Consider the following 19,742-nt stretch of genomic DNA (forward strand, 5'->3'; position numbering starts at 1 on the left):
CTACTTGGTTCTGATAGGCAGTTTCAAAATTTTATGTGTGAAATGTGTGTTCTGTAAGAATCAACAGTGAGCCCCAACATATTGGACAAAATACCTGTTCCTCACCTGATCTTCCAAGGACCCGGTTTACCTCTCTATTTCTTAGCTTACAAACATAAGTAGCCCTAAGAGAGCCAAGCCTTGGACACACTTCAATCTTTCCTCTCTGGAAGGACACTCCAAAGATTCTTTATCAAACACTTCTCGTGAAAACACAAAACTTTACCATGTAGTCCAATTTGACCCCTTTAGATTCCAAAGGTAGAAAACACACAAAAGAGAAATGTAGGGTGCACACCGAAGTAATGACGAGTAAATCAAGGGACGTGAGCTGGCAGGTCAGAGGCATCACCTGGGAAGGAGCCAGTCCAAGGCTATTTTCTTTCTTTCTTGTCCAAGAAAGCTTGGTTGTCTAGTTACCATCAAGCATTGGAAATTACAAAAGTGGTTTAGATAGCTATATGCTATGTATATTTTATATAGCAAGAGAAAGAGAGAGAGATTTCCTCTTCGTAAAGTATTCACTTTTGTCAACCCCAGAAGGTTTTGCTGGTGACCCTGTTGTAGCTGGCAGGGGTTTGTTTGCTCATTTTGTTGAGTGTGGTACATGTGCAGTGTAGAAGCCATAGTATCCCCTCCTAGAACTTGTCACCGGTCAGGAATCTGCCCTACACAGTCTGCTTGCCTTGGCATTCACGTTTTGAACACTGAGCGGGTTTCCACCAGTCCCCGTTGTGACAGTGACAGATGTTACAGTCGTCCACTTTCACTTCAATGCCAGCTGGAATTATTGTAGTTCCTGCAAAGCAGTTTGGACCTGGAACACACACACATGTATCAGTTAGTGCCTTAAATCTGGGAGCCTCCCCTTTACCCTCTCTTACTGCTTCCCAAGTACAAGCTCATTGCAAACCAGGAATGAGATCAGGCTGTGCCAACAACTTGTCAACAAGGAGTTTCTCAACTCTTCAGATTTAGCTCTCAACCCCATGATCTTTAGCACACAGTTTATATTTCCTATGTATATCACACTGAGAGAGAGAGAGAGAGAGAGAGAGAGAGAGAGAGAGAGAGAGAGAGAGAGAGAGAGAGAGAGAGAAGGAATGAGGGAAGGAGGAGAGAGGGAGAAAAAGAAAGACAGAGACAAAAAGATAGACTGCTTATTGTCTGCTTCTTAAGTATATTATGTATTAAACTTTGTTTGCTTTGTCCTGTGGGTATAAAGGTGGTGGCATGTCCCATGAATGGAGGATTGGCACTGTCGGCCTCACATTGTCAGGTGTACCCATGGTGGGTTCTCTCCCTTGATGTGGAAGGTGTGCAGCAATGAACTTGCTCACTGCCCAGATCCTGCCCAGTTCCAGGAATCCCCAGCTTGTTTCTTGATAACAATGCATAATTCATGGATGAATGATTTATTCATGTCCCCAAACAAGCTTTGTTAGAGGTTCATTTGATTTTTATAAATGGAGTTTCTTTAATCTGTTGGCTATCTTTTTTTCCTTTTTTTTTTTTAACAGAACAACCCAAATGGTTGGTTTTTGAGTGTCCCCAGGAATTTTATCTTACCTTTTCAGGTTCTGAAAAGCTTTACAGCAGATGACCCCTGCTTGCTGTAGGTGGATGCATGTGTGTGTTTGTCTTTGTCTGTCTGTCTGTCTGTCTCTCTGTCTGTCTAATGAACTAATCTTGATTTTTTTTTTAGTTTTTGTTTCTCATCCCTCTATCCTTTTTTTTTTTGAATTACTTAGTTTCTCACATTTTTTTAGTCCTCATCATATAAGGATGCTAATATTCCACATGGTTATTTCCCAAGTTGAAACTGTATTTAAAATGTCTTCCCAAGGCATGGTGGATTGCAGAGGGATGTTACAAATTAATGGATTTTAGGAGTAATTTGTTGTTGAGTCTCTGAAGAGCCCATTTTTGTAAAGAAGGGAGTGTTGGGTTGTGTCCAGTGAGGATTTGTTAAGCCATCAGTTTTGGCTACTGGCCACAGTCACTAACTCAGTGGCAATCTGGTGACATGTCATTGTCAATGCCCTGCTTTCACTTTCTCAACAGTTGCCCAGAATGTATAAGACTCTCTACTGCCAAACCAATGAAATCAGGGGTTATTTGTAGTACAGTTCATTAGTGGAGGCTTACTTTTGCAAAAATTATAACTGCAAGGTTATGATGCATATTTGTCAAGAAACAACTAGCATAATATGGCTATAATACCCTTTCTGTCAGAGCTTCTCACTGTGTACACTACACCAACAGTATTTGTGTTCATACATCTTTTCTTCAATCTACCACAAGCATCTAGAGTGCTGCCGAACACAGGGGTGAAGGCTCAGGTGAAATCTGGTGATAATTATTGTATGATTTTCTGCCTTTACCCAGGAGACTACTTCTTGTTCTGAGTCTATGATAAGTTCTTGGCCATCTTCAACTTCTGATTACTTTACAATCATAGTATTAATTGTATATATCTGAGGGTTTAAGGAATTAGTTGGTGGATGGGACTACTCATGTTACCACAGTTCTAGGGGGCTTCATCTCTAAACCATCAGTTTCTTCTGAACTCAAAACTAAGGGTTCTTTGGAGAACTTGGCTCGGAGGGTGTGTCCTGTTGTGTAGATATTCTCTCATGCCTGTTTCTTGACCTGTTTTCTGACAGTAACTTGTTTTCACCAGTAACTTGTGAGGCCCTCATAGCTTCAGAAACAGTACTAGATCTGACCAACACTGTCTATCTGGAGTCAACCCAGAAGATTGAAGCTTCCCCCTACTACCTAACCAAGACTTTCATTCTAAGCGTGTATTTTAACTGTTCCAGAAGGGGAAGAAAACAATTTAAATCATCTTTTAGAAACAGAGATATGCACTCAATAGGCAGACTGGAGCTAGTAGGAACTTCCACTGCTTCTTTTAAGGATGTGGAAATGTGATGGAAGAAAAATCTGTCTCTGTCTCTATCTGTCTTCCTCACCCCACCCAGTGTGTGTTTGTTTGTTTGTTTGTGTGTGTGTGTGTGTGTGTGTGTGTGTCTGTTAATGTGAGAGAGAGTCACTGTGTATTTCTGGAAGGGATATTTTGCTAGAGGTCTATGTTGCATTTGCTTCTTGTTGACTGTGTCAGGAGCACGCTGTGATCGGCATGCATTTGATTAACCTCTATCCATCTTTTCTTAAGAGTCACTTAGAATTTTCTGCACTTTCAGCCCAAGAAATATTAATTATATTGATGGACTGAACACAAATGAAGGATCTTTTACATGTGCCAAGACTGGCCAAAACCATTCCCTGTGAATGATGTAGTGAGTGTTCAGCTGTCTACCTAATGGCTGGAGGCATTTTGCAGAATCCAGCATTCTTGTTTGATCTCCTTAACTTTTGTGCTACAGGGATTTTATTGATCTTGTTCTGTGAATCTCAAATGTGACCATAGCAAGTCTCAAGTTTGCTGTTAAAAATCATATACTTAAAAGCAATTTAGGTAATTGTCAGTAGAATGGTTGGCACAATTTTAAAAATGTTCCAGTGTTAGCTTGGCCCCAATACTAATAGCAGTAAGAGCTAATTTTCTTTGAGCATGTGACTGTTCCCTATGAGTAGGCTATCTTCCTTGCTTCTACCTATAGTTCTCCTATTTAAAGGTTGTTCTTATTTTTACTTTGTCTATATAAAGGAATAAATTTTTCCGAAGACAAAGTTCAATGACAAAGCAGCACATTCGAATGTATAGGACTTGGAGAAACTCCAGAAGGAAGGAGTGAAAATGGTTAAACTGAAAGTTGGCAGAAGGAGAAGATAGAAGAACAACCCAATAACTCTTAGAGAGTGGTTACTTAAGAGAGCAAAGGTGGCCAACTGTCTGCTCACTCTACAATCTAGCCTAATAAATGGAGGAGATACACTGATCTCTCTCTCTCTCTCTCTCTCTCTCTCTCTCTCTCTCTCTCTCTCTCTCTCTCTCTCTCCAAAGAACTGAGATTGAATGTGGCAGTTGCCAAAATTATCATTAAACCTATAGATAAGCCTTTATCTGATTATCACTGCCAGAAGTATAATATAGAAATATTCACTTACAGATAGAAACCTATGGAGACCATTTGTTAAGCTCTAACTTTATGCTGGAATGTGTCTCATATTGTTTTTGCAATAATCTAGAGAGGGCCCATACTCTTTCTCACATGACATTGAGCCTCAGAGAGAGAAAACGACTAGCCAGAGATTACATGCCCAGAATGTGGTATCACTGAGAAATGAACTAAAATTTCTATAGCCTATAAGAGGCTTCCAGTTGTTCATACAAATAAGTTGTATTCTAGAAGTGCATCGACACTTTTTTGCTGTTGTTATTTTTTGTTTTGGATTGGTTTTGTCCCAGATTCTTAGTATCTAATGAAAATGTAGAAATCTAGCCTGTTCAGGCATTGCAGATGCATCTGGAGGTAGGAAATTGGATAAACAGAAAGAAGCGAGATTGTTTTTCTTCAGATCATTATTTATTTACTGATTTTATGTTGTATATTCGAATAGTTTTTAATAGGCACAATTTGTTTAAACACTAGAGAAAGTCTTTTGTGGAGAATATGTATGGGCTGTGGGGCTTTTCTCAGGGTAGCAATGGAGTTTCCACTGGTATTGTATGCACAGTGGAAAAAAAACACAAAGAAAATTATGATTAGGAGTGTGGTTAGGAGTGGTTCAAATTGTGGTTCTATGATTTATCATGCATGTGATCTTTGGAAAACACTTTGTCATCTAAATACAAATGGGAGCACCACATGATATAGACTTGGAAAGGACTCTGATAAGTGGATATTAATTAGCCCAGAAGCTCTGAATACCCAAGGCACAAATTGCATAACAAATGACTCCCATGAAGAAGTATGGAGAAGGTCCTGATCCTGGAAAGGATTGATCTAGCATGGGAAGGGAATATAAGGACAGAGAAAAAGGAGGGAGGTGATTTGAGAAGGGATGGAGAGAAGAAGGTTTACGAGACATATGGGGAGGGGGGATCCGGGAAAGGGGAAATCATTTGGAATGTAAACAAAGAATATAGAAAATAAAAATATTAAAAAAAAGAGAATGTGATAGAATTGGAAATTGGATTCTTTGCTGAGACCAGGCGCTAGGAGGAAAGAAGAGGGAGGGAGAAGGTTGAACCATGGAGACATTTTCCCCATGAGATAGAAGAATATTCTCCTCTAAAATTCTACAATCCTTTGAATATTTATTTTGCATATCTATAGAACAAAAACTAGCTTAATTTTCTCACAGTCAAAATCATTCCAGAGAAGTCTTAGAAAAGAAGAGAGAGAGAGAGAGAGAGAGAGAGAGAGAGAGAGAGAGAGAGAGAGAGAGAGAGAGAAGGTGTGAAACTGAAACTCTCTGGAGATATGACTGAGGCAAGCCAAGCACTATCTTTTGGGCAACACTTCCTCTCAGCATCTCATCCCAGCCTCTCCAAGGCACTACTAGATACACATGATCAGAGAAAAAGCACTTGGGATGCTTTCCTTTATCTTTGATAATATACGCTTTTAAGAAAACCAGTCAAACATAGAAGGATTTCTGACATGTTTGTGGTTCTAGGGACCAAGAGGATTTGTTCAGATACTAGAGTTTTCTGATAATTTCCCTAAATCCTCTTCATAAAAAGGCTGCATAGGAACAATGGGGATAAAAAGGAGTTGAGAGCTGGTCTGATCACACATTAATATATAGTTGAGCTTGCTTACAATGATAAACACTGCCCAATGATATTAAGGGGAAAATATATATAACCCAGTGAGTGCTCAGAAAAAAAGCACTGTGACAGCTGTGAGTGGTAACAAAGATTCTGACTCAGTCCAGTCCAGTGGAAGAGAGTTTGTGCTGAATAAAGTAGGGGTGGAGTGGCGCCCCTTAGGAAAGAAGGCAAGGCCAGTGGGATCTGGTGGAGCAAATGATAAGAAGGTAGTGAGGAACTGGCTAGGAAGCAGTCAGATACTGGAGGCCAAGAAGTAATCATGAAATATCCAAGAGTTTTATGATCTTTTTTCTTTTTATTGAATATCATCTTCATTTACATTGCCAATGGTAAAACCTTTCCCAATTTCCCTCCTCCCCAAAGATCCCCAACCCCCCCTCCCACTCCCTGCCTCCATGTATATGCTCCTCCACCTGACACACTCCCACCTTCACCCCTTGGTTTCCCTTTGTTGGGGCCTCTATTGAGCCTTTACCTGACCAAGGACCACTCCTCCAACTGATGCCCAACAAGGCCTTCCTCTGCCACATTTTTGGAAGAAACCATGTATGTCCCTTGGTTGATGGTTCAGTCCCTGGGAGTCTTGGGGAGTCTGGGTGGCCGAAATCATTGTTCTTCCCATGGGGCTGTAAACACCTTCAGCTCTTCCAGACTACCTTCCAGCTCCTCCACTGAGGACACTACACCCAGCCCAATAGTTTGTTGATAGTTTCTGCCTCTGTATTTGTAAGGCTCTGGCAGGGCCCCTCCAGAGACAACCATGGCATGCTCCTTTTGGTATATACTTCTTGTCATAGTCTCGGGGTTTGGTAACTGTTTATAGGATGAATTTCCCAGGTAGGGCAGTCTTTGTGTGGCCTTTACTTCAGTCTCTGCTCCATACATTGTCTCCCTTAGTGCTCCTGTGAGTATTTTCTCAGAGGAACCAAAGCACATTCACTTAAGTCCTCCTTCTTAAGCTTCCTGTGCTAGGTGAATTGTAACTTGTTTATTTTGAGCTTTTGAGCTAACATCCACTTAGTGAGTGTATACCATGTATGTTCTTTTGTGATTGGGTTACCTCGCTCAGGATGATACTTTCTAGTTCCATCCATTTGCCTAAGAATTCATTGTTTTTAATAGCTGAATAGTACTCCATTGTGTATATATACCACAGTTTCTGTATCCATTCCTCTGTTGAGGGACATCTGTGTTCTTTCCAGCTTCTGGCTATTATAAATAAGGCAGCTATGAACATAGTAGAACATTTGTCCTTATTACACGTAGGAGCATCTTCTGGGTATATGCCCAGGAGTGGTATAGCTGGGTCTGCAGGTAGTACTATGTCTAATTTTCTGAGGAATCACCAAACTGATTTCCAGAGTGGTTTTACCAGCTTGCAATCCCACCAACAATGGAGAAGTGTTCCTTTCTCCCCACATCTTCTCCAGCATCTACTGTCCACCGCCAGCTAATAAACAACTTCAGCAAAGTGGCTGGATATAAAATCAAGCAATTCAGTAGCCTTACTCTACTCAAAGGATAAACAAGATGAGAAAGAAATTAGGGAAATGATACCCTTCACAATAGTCCCAAATAATATTTCATATCTAGGTGTGACTCTAATGAAGCAAGTGAAAGATCTAGTATGACAAGAACTTCAAGTCTCTGAAGAAAGAAATCAAAGAAGGTCTCAGAAGATGGAAAGATCTCCCATGTTCATGGATTGGCAGCATCAATATAGTAAAGATGGCCATCTTGCCAAAAGCAATCTACAGATTCAATGCAATCCCCATCAAAATCCCAAATCAATTCTTCATAGATCTAGAAAGAGCAATTCTCCAATTCATCTGGAATAACAAAAACCAAGGATAGCAAAAACTATTCCCCACAACAGAAGATCTGGGGGAATCACCATCCCTGACCTCAAGCTCTACTACAGAGCGATAGTGGTAAAAATTGTTTGGTATTGGTATGCAGACAGGCAGGAAGATGAATGGAATAGAATTGAAGACCCAGAAAAGAAAAAGACACATATTGTTACTTGATATTTGACAAAGGAGCTAAAAACATCGAGTGGAAAAAAGATAGCATTTTTAACAAATGGTGTTGGGTCAACTTGGGTTTGCATGCAGAAAAATGCAAATCGACCCATTCTTATCTCCTTGTACAAAGCTCAAGTCCAAGTGGATCAAGGATCTACACATAAAACCAGACACACTGAAGCTTATAGAGGGGAAAGTGGGGACAAATCTTGAATACATGGGCACAGGGGAAAAGTTCCTGAACAGAACACCAATGATTTATGCTCTAAGAACAAGAATCGACAAATGGGACCTCATAAAGTTGCAAAGCTTCTGTAAGGCAAAGGACACGGTCAATAGGACAAAATGGCAACCAACAAATTGGGAAAAGATCTTTACCAACCCTAAATCTGATTGAGGGCTAATATCCAATGAATACAAAGAACTCAAGAAGTTATTCTCCAGAGATTCAAATAACTGTATTAAAAAAATGGGATACAGAACTAAACAGGGAATTCTCAATTGAGGAAACTCGAATGGCTCTAAAGCACCTAAAGAAATATTCAGCATCCTTAATTATCAGGGAAATGCAAATCAAAACAACTCTGAGATTTCCCCTTACACTGGTCAGAGTTTTATGATCTTTTTAATATGATTTGGTGCTTTGAATCTAAACATAGTAGATGTGTTTACAGGATCCAGATCAGGATCCAGATCAAATCAGAAAATGTCACATGTCAGGGTTTAATTTCCATCTTCTCCACTCTCTATTTCTCAGACAGTTGCTAAATATATATAGCATGTTATTATGTTGGGGCTCAAAATTCTGAGCTGTTTACCATGTTAAAAATTTTATATATCTTCTTTGCTTCCCTTCTGTTTGTGTGTGTGTGTGTGTGTGTGTGTGTGTGTGTGTGTGTGTGTGTGTGTGTGTTACATTTAGAGGAAGGCACTAGTGATGTGAATTTTGCTGGTCACTACAGGACTTGTCCACAGGCACCTGTGAATAGACTAGAGAGGACAAATCTTGGCAAATGCAGGGCTTCTGATGCTACAAAGTCGAGCAACCTTACACACATTGGCAATGTGTTAAGACAATGGAAAATTTTTTTCCTCTTTTTTTCTAAGACACTAAACATGCCAGTTTAACATTTACATTAGTTTCACCCATTAGTACATAGACTTGAATTAATTGATCAGATTTTCCCTTACAGAAAGTAAAATCCTAAGGGAAAAGACACCCCCCACACCTCCTGAAGAGATGGCATGATTTCTAAAAGGAAAGGGCTGGAGAACAAAAGTAGGTTTTAGAAAAGCAGTTGTGTTGGATCCCAGAACAGAGTACAAGGTAACTGAGATATGGTATTGCAAAACACACAGGAGGAACCAATTAATGATCAACAATTAGGTATCAACAAAACTAGTCCTGGATAATTTAAGAGGAAAATGTTCTTTATTGGAGGAAATTATATCCAAGCAATATCCACAGTAGCCAAAGCACAAAGCCAAAGGTCAGATAGTTGACGCAAGGATCAAAACCTACAGACAAGGAACAGTGAAGATTCACCTTGGACACAAAACGAGCAGGTGATCCCATCAGTTTAGCCAGTATGGGATTCTGGGCATGGTTTCTAGAATTATCCACACAACTTCCTGTCCTACTGGTTCTTCCAGGATGGGCTGAATTTCTATATTAGCTTTTCATGTGAAATCTGCAGTAGATGTATTTAGCCACAGGACCCCATCAAGTGCTCTTGTCCCTGCTATAAGAAGTGTTGAAATAAGAATCTCTGGCCTTTGTAGTTTTTCTGCGGGACAGAAATGTTTCTTCACATGTAAGTGATTTCCCCAGTAGCATGGAGGAGACAGTTCAGTTCTGATGCTAAGCTGAACATAGGGTGTCAATGAGGTGAACTTCAGAATGCTTTTCTTCACTGTCAGTGTTAGACATGATCCTATGCTTCTCTCCTTTGTTCTGAGATTAAAAACATCAATTAAGATGCTACTGATTTCTCTTGTCGAATGCTCAGGTAAAAACCATCAGATACTTCTCAATTCAATGAACTCTCCTCCAATTGTCTTTTACCTTCTTTCCCTTTCCCTTTCCCCTCTCCCCTTTCCTATTTTTCCTTTTCTTTCTTTTCCTTCCTTCCTTCCTTCCTTCCTTCCTTCCTTCCTTCCTTCCTTCCTTCCTTCCTTCCTTCCTTCCTTCCTTCCTTCCTTCCTTCCTTCCTTTTTGAGACATCATACTTACATAGCCCAGATTTGCCTCAACCCCTTGATCCATATGCCTCAGCCTCCCAAGCGCTGGAATTATAGGCAAGTGACTGTGCCCCTTGACTTTAAAATGTTTAAGAGCTCTTCATATATTATCTGTTTTTCTCTTCCAGCAAGAACATTTTCCTTACTTTTCTGGTGAGACAAAGAAATACAAACAGCAGGGCAGTGGTGGCGCACGCCTGTAATCCCAGCACTCTGGGAGGCAGAGGTAGGCGAATTTCTGAGTTCGAGGCTAGCCTGGTCTACAGAGTGAGTTCCAGGACAGCCAAGACTATACAGAGAAACCCTGTTTCAGAAAAACAAAACAAAACAAAACAAAACAAAACAAAAACAACAACAACAAAAGAAAAACCCAACAAATCCAAAAAAGAAGAGAGAGAGAGAGAGAGAGAGAGAGAGAGAGAGAGAGAGAGAGAGAGAGAGAGAGAGAGAGAAATACAAACATCGAGTAACTCTCTCAAAGTCTCACAGCCAATGAGAAACTGAGATTTGGGACACATCTCAGTTTCCTTATGCTCCATCCCAGAAGGCCAATCATCCTGAAAATAAGAGCTATTGTTCATGTCTTCTAATTCTTATCATCTGGGATGATAAGGCTTCCGTAGATACAAGCAACTTGGATGCTTAAGTTACTGGGATGTGTGCTGAGGCAAAGGGAATAGTGGGTAAATGGGAGATTAGAAATAAAGGAAGAGGAGGAATTCTACCAATAAAATTCATGTGTGAGGAAGGAAAATGGTTCCGCACAGAGCTTACCTGAATAGCTTCCCAGGAGTAGGATTTGGTCCTGGGAAATACACAGGACCTGTATTGTGCTTTGTGACCACAGGCAGCATAGACCCAATGATAAATGCAGAAGATAACTGGGGTGACAGGGGTAGCACCCCAGAAAATTTTATTGCTTAAAAACACAGACACTCTTCAGAAAGTGAGGCTGGCTCTGTCATCTTTGTCTGTACTTTATGCTTTATAAAGTAGTGTTGCTTCCTTGAAAATTCTCTCTGAAAACAACTTTACACTGTTTAATTGTCCTCTTCAGATATTTTCAATCTCTAGCCCTGATTTGAAAGTTCAATATTGGCACTTGGTGTCTTTTAGAAATTAGTTGTAAATGATCTTCCTGCTGCATAAATGAGGCCAATTCCTATTGCGCACAGCCATAAACATCCTATATTTATTTGGCAGATCATCTAAATCATTGTTTCAGTGAATAGTAGGCTCATAGGCTTCAGTTTGCAATTGAATTGGATTGGATTATGTCCTTCCTTCTGATTTTAATTCTCTGCTTCACCAAATCTGATGGAACTTATTGTGCTCTGGAAAAGCAAATAGGCTTTCAGATCAGGTGGGCCTCCTATTTTCAATTATTAGAATCTTGGAAAAAAATGTCACTAATAAAACCAGCAATTAGAGATGAACACAGTTAAAATGGAATGAAAAGCCTTCACTCTTCCTGTTGAGGTGCCCCGAAGGCCTTCTCAGGTGTGGACAGAGAGCAGTGATGTCCTTCCAGTTGTCAACAAGAGCCTTGCCCTAGAGAGAGGGACCGCTCTCTCCACCTGTTTCCAGGCAGCCGTCCCATGCTATTTCCAAACCCTTTTTATTAAACTTGAAAACAAAAAGCTTCCTCAGATTAAGGAGGCAAGATGCAGGAAGGATTATTTTCTCAGAGGCTGCCCTGAAGGTGACTGTTAATCATTTTATTTGAAAATTCAATATTGCCAAACTCCCACACAGATTTCAGTCTAAGGACACCAGAGAGTTTTCTGGCCTAAGTATGTAAGATTTATAGGTTGGTGTTCTAATTAAGTAAAATGCAGGGGACAGAGCCCAGCGAGGAAGAATATGATCATGACACACAAGGAGAGAAAGGTGGACACTCGTTCTATGCCCAGGCTAATTAGTCCAGCTCTAAACATGGAGTAATATTCAGGTTCAAGATAAGCTGTCTCTAGCTCACCTGCCTTGCCATCTGCTTAGTCAAATTTTTAAATTTGCCAAACATGAGTGTCCCACTTCATTAGAACTGTGAATGACTTTTAAGTCCTCATCGTACTTCTCACTGCTAGCCTAAGGGTAGTTAGGGCTCACATGGCTCCATCCAATTTATATATGAGGGTGCCAAAACTCAAAGACAGAGATAAAGCAGAGAATTAAGGCCCTGAAGCTAGACGACTCCCATTTCAGTCCTGCTTGGGCATTGGCTGGTTCTATGAACTAAGTCTCCTTAGCCTTGAAGGGAATTATAATAAAATAAAAAAAGCTACTTCATCGAGGTGTTGAAGAAACAAATACATTTTCGTTCATAAGGCACCACCAAGACCTTACCTGTCACGTAATGAAGGTGAATAGTTATTGCTACTTATCATTCTACTTACTGCTATCACTCGAGCTACAAACTGAATTACTTTGGTTAGGCTATCAAGTTCAGGTCCTTTAACTTCGGGTCTAATTTTTTTAACTATTATTTCAAAGAATAACTAAAGACATTTCTTGCACATATGTGGATTAATATTTGTTTCCAGACTAAGTAGGCATGTGGCAATAAAATCTTTGTGGGTTTCTCCCAGGCTTGTTTACTGTTAATCAGAGAAAGACAAGTGAAGAAAATACCTGAATAATGGCTCTCCAAGAGAGGACTAATTGGGGGAAGACACTGCTGTGTGCCCTTTGCTGATTGAATCATGACGTTTTAGTAAAATGACTTGCAGTGAATTACTGAGACTGCTAATGGTCAGTGATTTTGTTGGAAAGAAAGGGCATGGGTGTGGGATGAAAAAGTTCAGGTTAAGGGTTAAAACTGGGATTGCAAACCAAGTAAGAGGAAGAACGAACAGAAATAGATGTTCCATATAAATTGGTATACAGTGAGAACTTCTGTTGTTTTACTGATTAAAAGGGGGTCAAATGTGACTTTTTTACTGACAACAGAAATATTGAGCAGATTATGCTATCCTATGCTACAGCTTCCTCTGTGGCCATTAAAAGGGAAGAATCACAACGTGCAAGGCTTCCTTAAGCTATTACTGACTAAGTGTGGATTTATGCAGAGAAGCGGGTACAATGTGATTATAGTTTGATAAAACAAATGTGGGCAAGCAGACATCCGCGAATATGCTTATAGAGGAATGCAGGAGGATGGAAAGGAGAAATAAACACACTGTGCTGATAACGTGGCTTGTGTTACTAGTGGAAGAATTGCTGATGAGCAGGGGGGAGTGAGGTAGATAGCTAGAGAACAAGTTTAAAAATTCTGCAGTAAGGAAGGCATCAAGGCTTATTTATAGTTGGTTCTGTGCAAAAGAAGAAAGAATAAATTCTGATATTAAGACACATTTTTAAAATCAATGCGTATGCCTAATGATAAGGTTCTTTATCCTTAAAATTTGGTATTGACTTGATAGTGCAGCTGATATGTCTTCAAACTGAGGAAGTGTAGTGAGGACAGGCAGAGCAAGGGGCAGAGCAGGAAGAGTCCTTGTTGCTCTAGGTTCTTTGATCCTCAAACTCTAGCGGTCCAGTTCTTCACTCAGAAGACACTAGCATGCAAGGCCAGGCAGACTGGAAACATGGGTACTCTAAAGGAACTATCTACTCAAGGTCTAAAACAGCATCTATTGAATTTCAGACAGTGTGTAACTGGACATAAAGCTAAAAGAGGCTGAAATGGCTCTTTGCTATTTTATATTGATTATATGTTGATGAAAGGTGAAATAAAATATGTTAGTAAATGCATTATTTACATAAATATGTATTGTTAAAGTTGACATTATCTTTTACCTTTTTAATATGACTGCTAAAAGAAAAATGCACTCATACTTGTGGGGCTGGAGTTGTGCTCAGTTGGAATGTACTACTGGCCTAGAATGTAGGAAGCTCTGGGTTCACACTCTAATACTGCCTACACTGAAATCCCACCATTCATGGGGGCAGAAAGAGAGGAAGTTCAAGGTCATTCTCAGCTATGTAACAATTTTGAGGACAGCCTGAGCTCCATGAAGTCACTTCTTACCCCTCCCAAACTCCTGATAAGAATCCCAAGTAAGTAAGTAAGTAAGTAGGTAAGTAAATAAATAGTAATAAATATTGCCCCTGTAGTTCACATGGGGTATTTTTTTTATCAGACATTACTGTTCTAGAAAAATAAGGGAAGAATGTAGTGCCAGGTCCTCAAAAGGAAGCTAGTTTTTGTATAATTTGGGGGCAGCAAATGTTATGATTTGTGGGAAGCAGCCTATCTTTAGGAAAGAAGAATTTTCAAAGAAACTCTTGGTCCTTGATCAGCCTTTGATCACCTTTGTTCTGGGTCCTCCTTAAATTAAAATTCTCGGGCCCCATTGGATACTTTCTGAACCAGAATATCTGGGTGTGGAGTGTCCATAATCCGTGAGCCTCTGAAGGATTCAAGTGGAAGCCTGACTGCGAGAACTCCCGCCTGAGATCAAGCAGAGCTTGGAAGAAAGCCATGCTACCAGAAGCCAAGGACATAACGTAGTTAGTGTCAGTTTGGGAGCGGGCCTTGCTGCACAACGAGCGGATCTGAAAGGCAATGAATTCAGTGCGCGACAAGAACATAGGCTTTTAGCAAAGGGTCATTTCTGAGAAGAAATTCTGGGCAAGTAAATAGTGGTTAAATGGTTCAATTACTTTGAAGTTTCAGCCTCAGCTGCTGAGGCTGTCATTACTGTGTTTCTCCAATAAGTGTGATTTTTTACTCACATGACAGCTTGGGAATCAAGGAGATGTGTATGAGACATGGCATTTGGAACTATTTTAGAGGCTTTAATGACCTCACTTTAAAAAAAAAAAAAGTGGTGTTCTCTGGAAACAGAAAAGTATATACTTATCTTTGGATTTGAAACAGGCTAGAAAAGAATGGTACGAAGCTTTTCTCAACCTGGATATAAAGTTATCTTTAAACAAACTTACTCTTCACATGGTCTTTGGAAACTTATTTCATCAATAAAAGAATTACACATTTATTCCCATTTCATTAAGAACAGTCATGGGTGACCATCTTGAGTATAGTAGGCATGAGTGAATGTCTTAGGATGGAACTCACACCCTGTTGGTTGATGGAGGAGTGGTTTAGCTTGTTAACAAAACATACGCACAAACACATGCTATCACAGACCATTCCATCATAGAGAGGAAACAGATAAGTTTTAGTTATATTCAAAGACATGCAGTGCCTCAACAGAAACAATAAAAAAATGAAGATGAAATATAATTTATTTCATTATCAGAATATATGTCAGTAATGACGGGCTTTTCTTGGCTAGGATGGTAATGTATTATTAGACATGCAGTAGGTGCACTAAGACACACAGGGGTGTTTTGTGTGATCCATGACTAACAATGCCTGTAGGCAGTTCCTAACTCTGAAACAAAAACAATGATGAGATTAGTATAAAAGGAGTTCACAAGTTACACACTAACACTACTTAACTTAGTCGTACAGTGATAATGGACTGATAATTTAAACATCCTGCAAGCAAATATTAAGCATGCACCACTGTCTAAGCACATTGAAACAAGTTTGATGAGACAAATACATTTTAGCTATTTGTGGATGTGGTTAACTACAATCAAAAGTGACATAATAATGGGATAAAGTTTATAAGAAATAAACCATAGACTGTATAGAGTAAGAGGTTTTTACCTAGTTTACCATAAGACTAGCTTACCAGGAGAGCCTAAAGAGAAAAGTGCCCCGAAGACGTGCTGTGTGATGAGTTAAGTCCAGGAAGGGGAGATGGTTTGGGTGAAGAACGCCATCTTTGTAACCTCTCCTAAGGGCACTTAGTGAAGACATGGAGCTTGGGGAGCGTTCTTGATGCTATAGAGTAGAGGCAGTGTCAGGGTATGAGATGAAAGCTAGGGGCAAGTAGACCCAGTTCCTAATGTTGTTAAAAGCTATGTTGTGGGTGGCACCCAAAAGGCAGTTGTAACCGTAGTTTGACTAGACTTACCTCTCTGATGTAAGCGCATATTTGGAACTGTGGAGAAGAAGCTGGGTTTGGGAAGAAGAGAATGGATCCAGACACCATCTACACCGGATGTGTACAGAGGAATAGCATGGCCTAAAGTGGTCAGAAAGAGGTAGAAGCTTCTGCCACACAGCCAGTCACCAGAGCCAGGGTAGTGTGGACAAGGTCTTCCTGGAATTCTGATAATTAAGCGGGTGGAACAAGGGTCTAAGACAACATTGGCATTTAAGGTGCAGACGGAAGGAACAGATTACAGTGACTAAAATGGAGATGGGGAAGGCATAGGAGTATCTAATACCATAAAAACAAAGTGAAGAAAACACTTCAGCCCCAAAGCAGCTGAGATGGCCATTGAAATTAGGATTGAGCCAAAAGGCTCCATGTGACCTTGAAAAGGTTAAATTATGAGGTGACAAGAAAGCCATTTTAGCAGGTTGAGGAATGTGGGCAGGCATAAGAATGGGGAAATAAAGGACGCTGGAGTGGGAGGAGAAAGTGTTTATGAAGCAGGAAGGGTGGGGTATGTTGATAGAACAGCATCCTTGAGAACTGCAAAGAGGATTGAAGTCTACGTTCTCCGATGGGGAGCAGCTCATTCAACATAGCAGTAGGCAATGAGAAGCTGAAAGAGTTTCTGTCTGATAATTTCTAGTTTCTCTAGGAAGTGGGTGGGACATGAACCTGCAGAGAGTGGAGGGAGAGGAAGAGGACAGAAAAGGCTGAGGCAGCTGACAGGGGATGTATAATGGAATTGTTGAACAGGGCTGACGGCCCAAGTGAAGAAAATGGCTACAATTTATACAGTAGCAATTTGATTGCTTCTGTGATCTTTTCTCTCCAGAGCTCAACAATATTGTCAAAGGGAGCTCCAGGTAGACAGTGAGCATTTAATAGCCTTGTGACCTCCAGCAAAGAGCCTATTCTCTCTGTTCTTCCTGTCTATGCTGTTTTCTCATCTATGAAGTAAGTCTAAGACCACCTCCCTCACATCCATTAGAAGAGTTATATGCATAAGGTGCTGGGAGCAATGAGCTCAGGGTTCTACTCTATGAGTGTTTGCTGTCATCCAGGCTTGGAGCTAGGCAGGGACAGAAGATGGCGCCCACAAAGGAATGGATAGTATGAACAAGGGAATGAATGAAATTGAAAACTGAAGAATTAAGCTGAAGATGAAGAGACCCGAAACACAGATTTTTTTCTTTCTGTTTTCTTTTCTGGAAATCACTAGATTGATTTGTATTTATTGGAAGTGTTCCCAGCCTTGGATTATAGTATGCTAGTTCTGCTGATAGAATCAAACCATTGGTCCAAATGAATAATGTCATCTCAGCTGTTACCCCCAACTCTTTCTCTTCTTTTGACAATGGCACCCAAGATAGACAGAATTTACATTCAAAAGGTATTTTCTTTTGAGAGTTTTAGCTTGAAGTAGCTCCTGTGGGCACTCCATGTTCTGGAATGCCTGAGAAATGGCAAAATTCTTAAGGAGAGAAAAAAATTATAAGAAGCAATATTAAGGGAATCCCCTTCAGTTAAGGCAATTGTGTTTTAAGGCTGTAAATTTGCCAGCTGTTTATGTTCTTTTCCTCGAGGTCTGCAATACAATTTAAGCCAGGAAAACAATCAGTTTGGTTGGAGCTGGAATTGCTGCAGAATAAACAGCCTCGAAAATTGAACTTTAAAAGGAACTCTGTGCATTGTGGACGTGCTCAGGTGCTCTGAGATGTGATTTCTGTTTCAGAGAGCACATTTCATATGGTCATTCAGATCATGGATTGAAACCTGGCTCTTTTATTTTTTTTTTTTTTATCATAAACACCAATGGATTGTCAACAACATTTGCTCCCAGGTAGGACAATGACTCAGGTTAAGATGGTGCTGCATCATTAAAGGACCCACCGACTGCTGTAAAAATGGGAAACCAAACTCATGCCCTAACTAGCAAGCAAGCAAACAATTATGTCCTGGGTGCTGCCTGGCAGCCTGGGAGCCTACAGATCTTCTGTTTTATTCTCTCTTGTGCAAATGATTTTTAGCTTGAATTTGGAATGAGGGGAGAGGTCAGATTAGTTAATTTTAGGTAGAAAACCTGCCACTCATATTTCAAAAGATATCCCCAAGTCTGCCACCTCCCCAGACACCAGTGGACAGGTGTCAACTACTGATGACATTTACTTATTCCTTTTTTCCCCCAAATATATTACTGTCCTCTTGACCAAGAATAGAACACTAGACATGTTTCCAGATCTTCATAGGCTTATAATTCTAGCAGACAGAGAAACAAGTAGAGTTAGAAATAGGAGGTGTGTGTGTGTGTGTGTGTGTGTGTGTGTGTGTGTGTGTGTGTGAGTGTCGTGGTAGAGAACAGCCTCATCAAAATAGAAAGCAGAGGAAGGCTTCCTGGAGGATCTGGGGAAGACTGAGTGAAATCTTCGGAAGTAAAGAGGAAGCAATCTGTTGGCAAAAGCAATTTGCATGTCATCGTGGTGATAAAGCTGTTCCTCTTGGGTTTTAAAAGCTATGTAGGTGGTGTGTGTGTGTGTGTGTGTGTGTGTGTGCTCCTGCCTGTGTGAGACACATTTTGAATAGGTTTGTATGAGACTCAATTTAAATAGAAGTTAAGATGTAGTATGAATTAACAGGAGTGACAGCTTCTTTTTCTTTTTAAATTAGTGATGCTTGTTTATGTATATGCCTTTATGCAGAGAAGAAAAGACCAGTAATGAAAGATGACAGGTTTTTAGAATTTCTGGGTCTTTATGCAGTGGTAATCACAGAAAAAGAAAATCAAGATCCTAGGACCAGCTGCAGCCACAGAATCACCAGGGAGCTTGTTGGAGACCAGTTATATAGGGCTCTACCCCAGATTTAACAAGCCAGGACTTCTTTCAGCAAGAGGAAGTATTCTTCTAACAGTCATTCTCAACCTTCCTGATGCTGCAAACTAGTAATACAGTTCCTCATGTTGTGGTCCCAACAACCATAATGTTATTTTTATTGTTATTTCATAACTGTCATTTTACATTATGAACTGTAATGTAAATATCTATGTTTTCTGATGGTCTTAGGCAGCCCCTCTGAAGGAGTTGCAAGCTGCACGTTGTGAACCCATGTTCTAAGTTATAACTATTAGGATGAGGACAGAGGGTTTCTTCTTTCTTTCTTTGTTTCTTTGTTTCTTTCTTATTTATTTATTTTTGGTTTTTGAAGACAGGGTTTCTCTGTGTAGCCCTGGCTGTCCTGGAACTCACCCTGTAGAACAGACTGGCCTTGAACTCAGAAATCTGTGTCCCTCTCCCTCCCAAGTGCTAGGATTAAAGGTGTGCGCCACCACTGCCTGACTTACTTACTTTCTTTTTTTTTTATTAGATATTTTCTTTATTTACATTTCAAATGTTATCCCCTTTCCTCATTTCCCCTCGAAAAAAATCCCTACCCACTCTCCCTGCTCACCATCCCATCTACCTCAGCTTCCCTGTCCTCCCATTCCCCTACACTGGGGCATCGAGTCTTCACAGGACCAAGGGCCTCTCATCTCATTGATGTTCAACCAGGCCGTCCTCTGCCACAATTTCGGCTGGAGCCGTGGGTCCCTCCATGTGTGCTCTTTGGTTGGTGGTTTAGCCCCTGGGAGCTCTGGGAGAACCGGTTGCTTCATACTGTTGTTCCTCCTATGCGGTT

The 19,742-nt window shown here is 40.4% G+C and overlaps 1 protein-coding gene across 1 annotated transcript in view; it reads right to left on the minus strand.

The window, feature by feature from the left end:
- Positions 1 to 707: 707 nt before the first annotated feature.
- Vwc2l (von Willebrand factor C domain containing 2 like) overlaps positions 708 to 19,742 on the minus strand; it is a 153,124-nt gene continuing 134,089 nt past the window's right edge. The window contains exon 3 of the mRNA XM_052193592.1: positions 708 to 856. Within this exon, the coding sequence (XP_052049552.1) occupies positions 708 to 856 (149 nt within the window). The remainder of the gene's footprint in view (positions 857 to 19,742) is intronic.

Source organism: Apodemus sylvaticus, chromosome 9 (genome assembly GCF_947179515.1).
Source record: "Apodemus sylvaticus chromosome 9, mApoSyl1.1, whole genome shotgun sequence".
NCBI lineage: Eukaryota > Metazoa > Chordata > Mammalia > Rodentia > Muridae > Apodemus > Apodemus sylvaticus.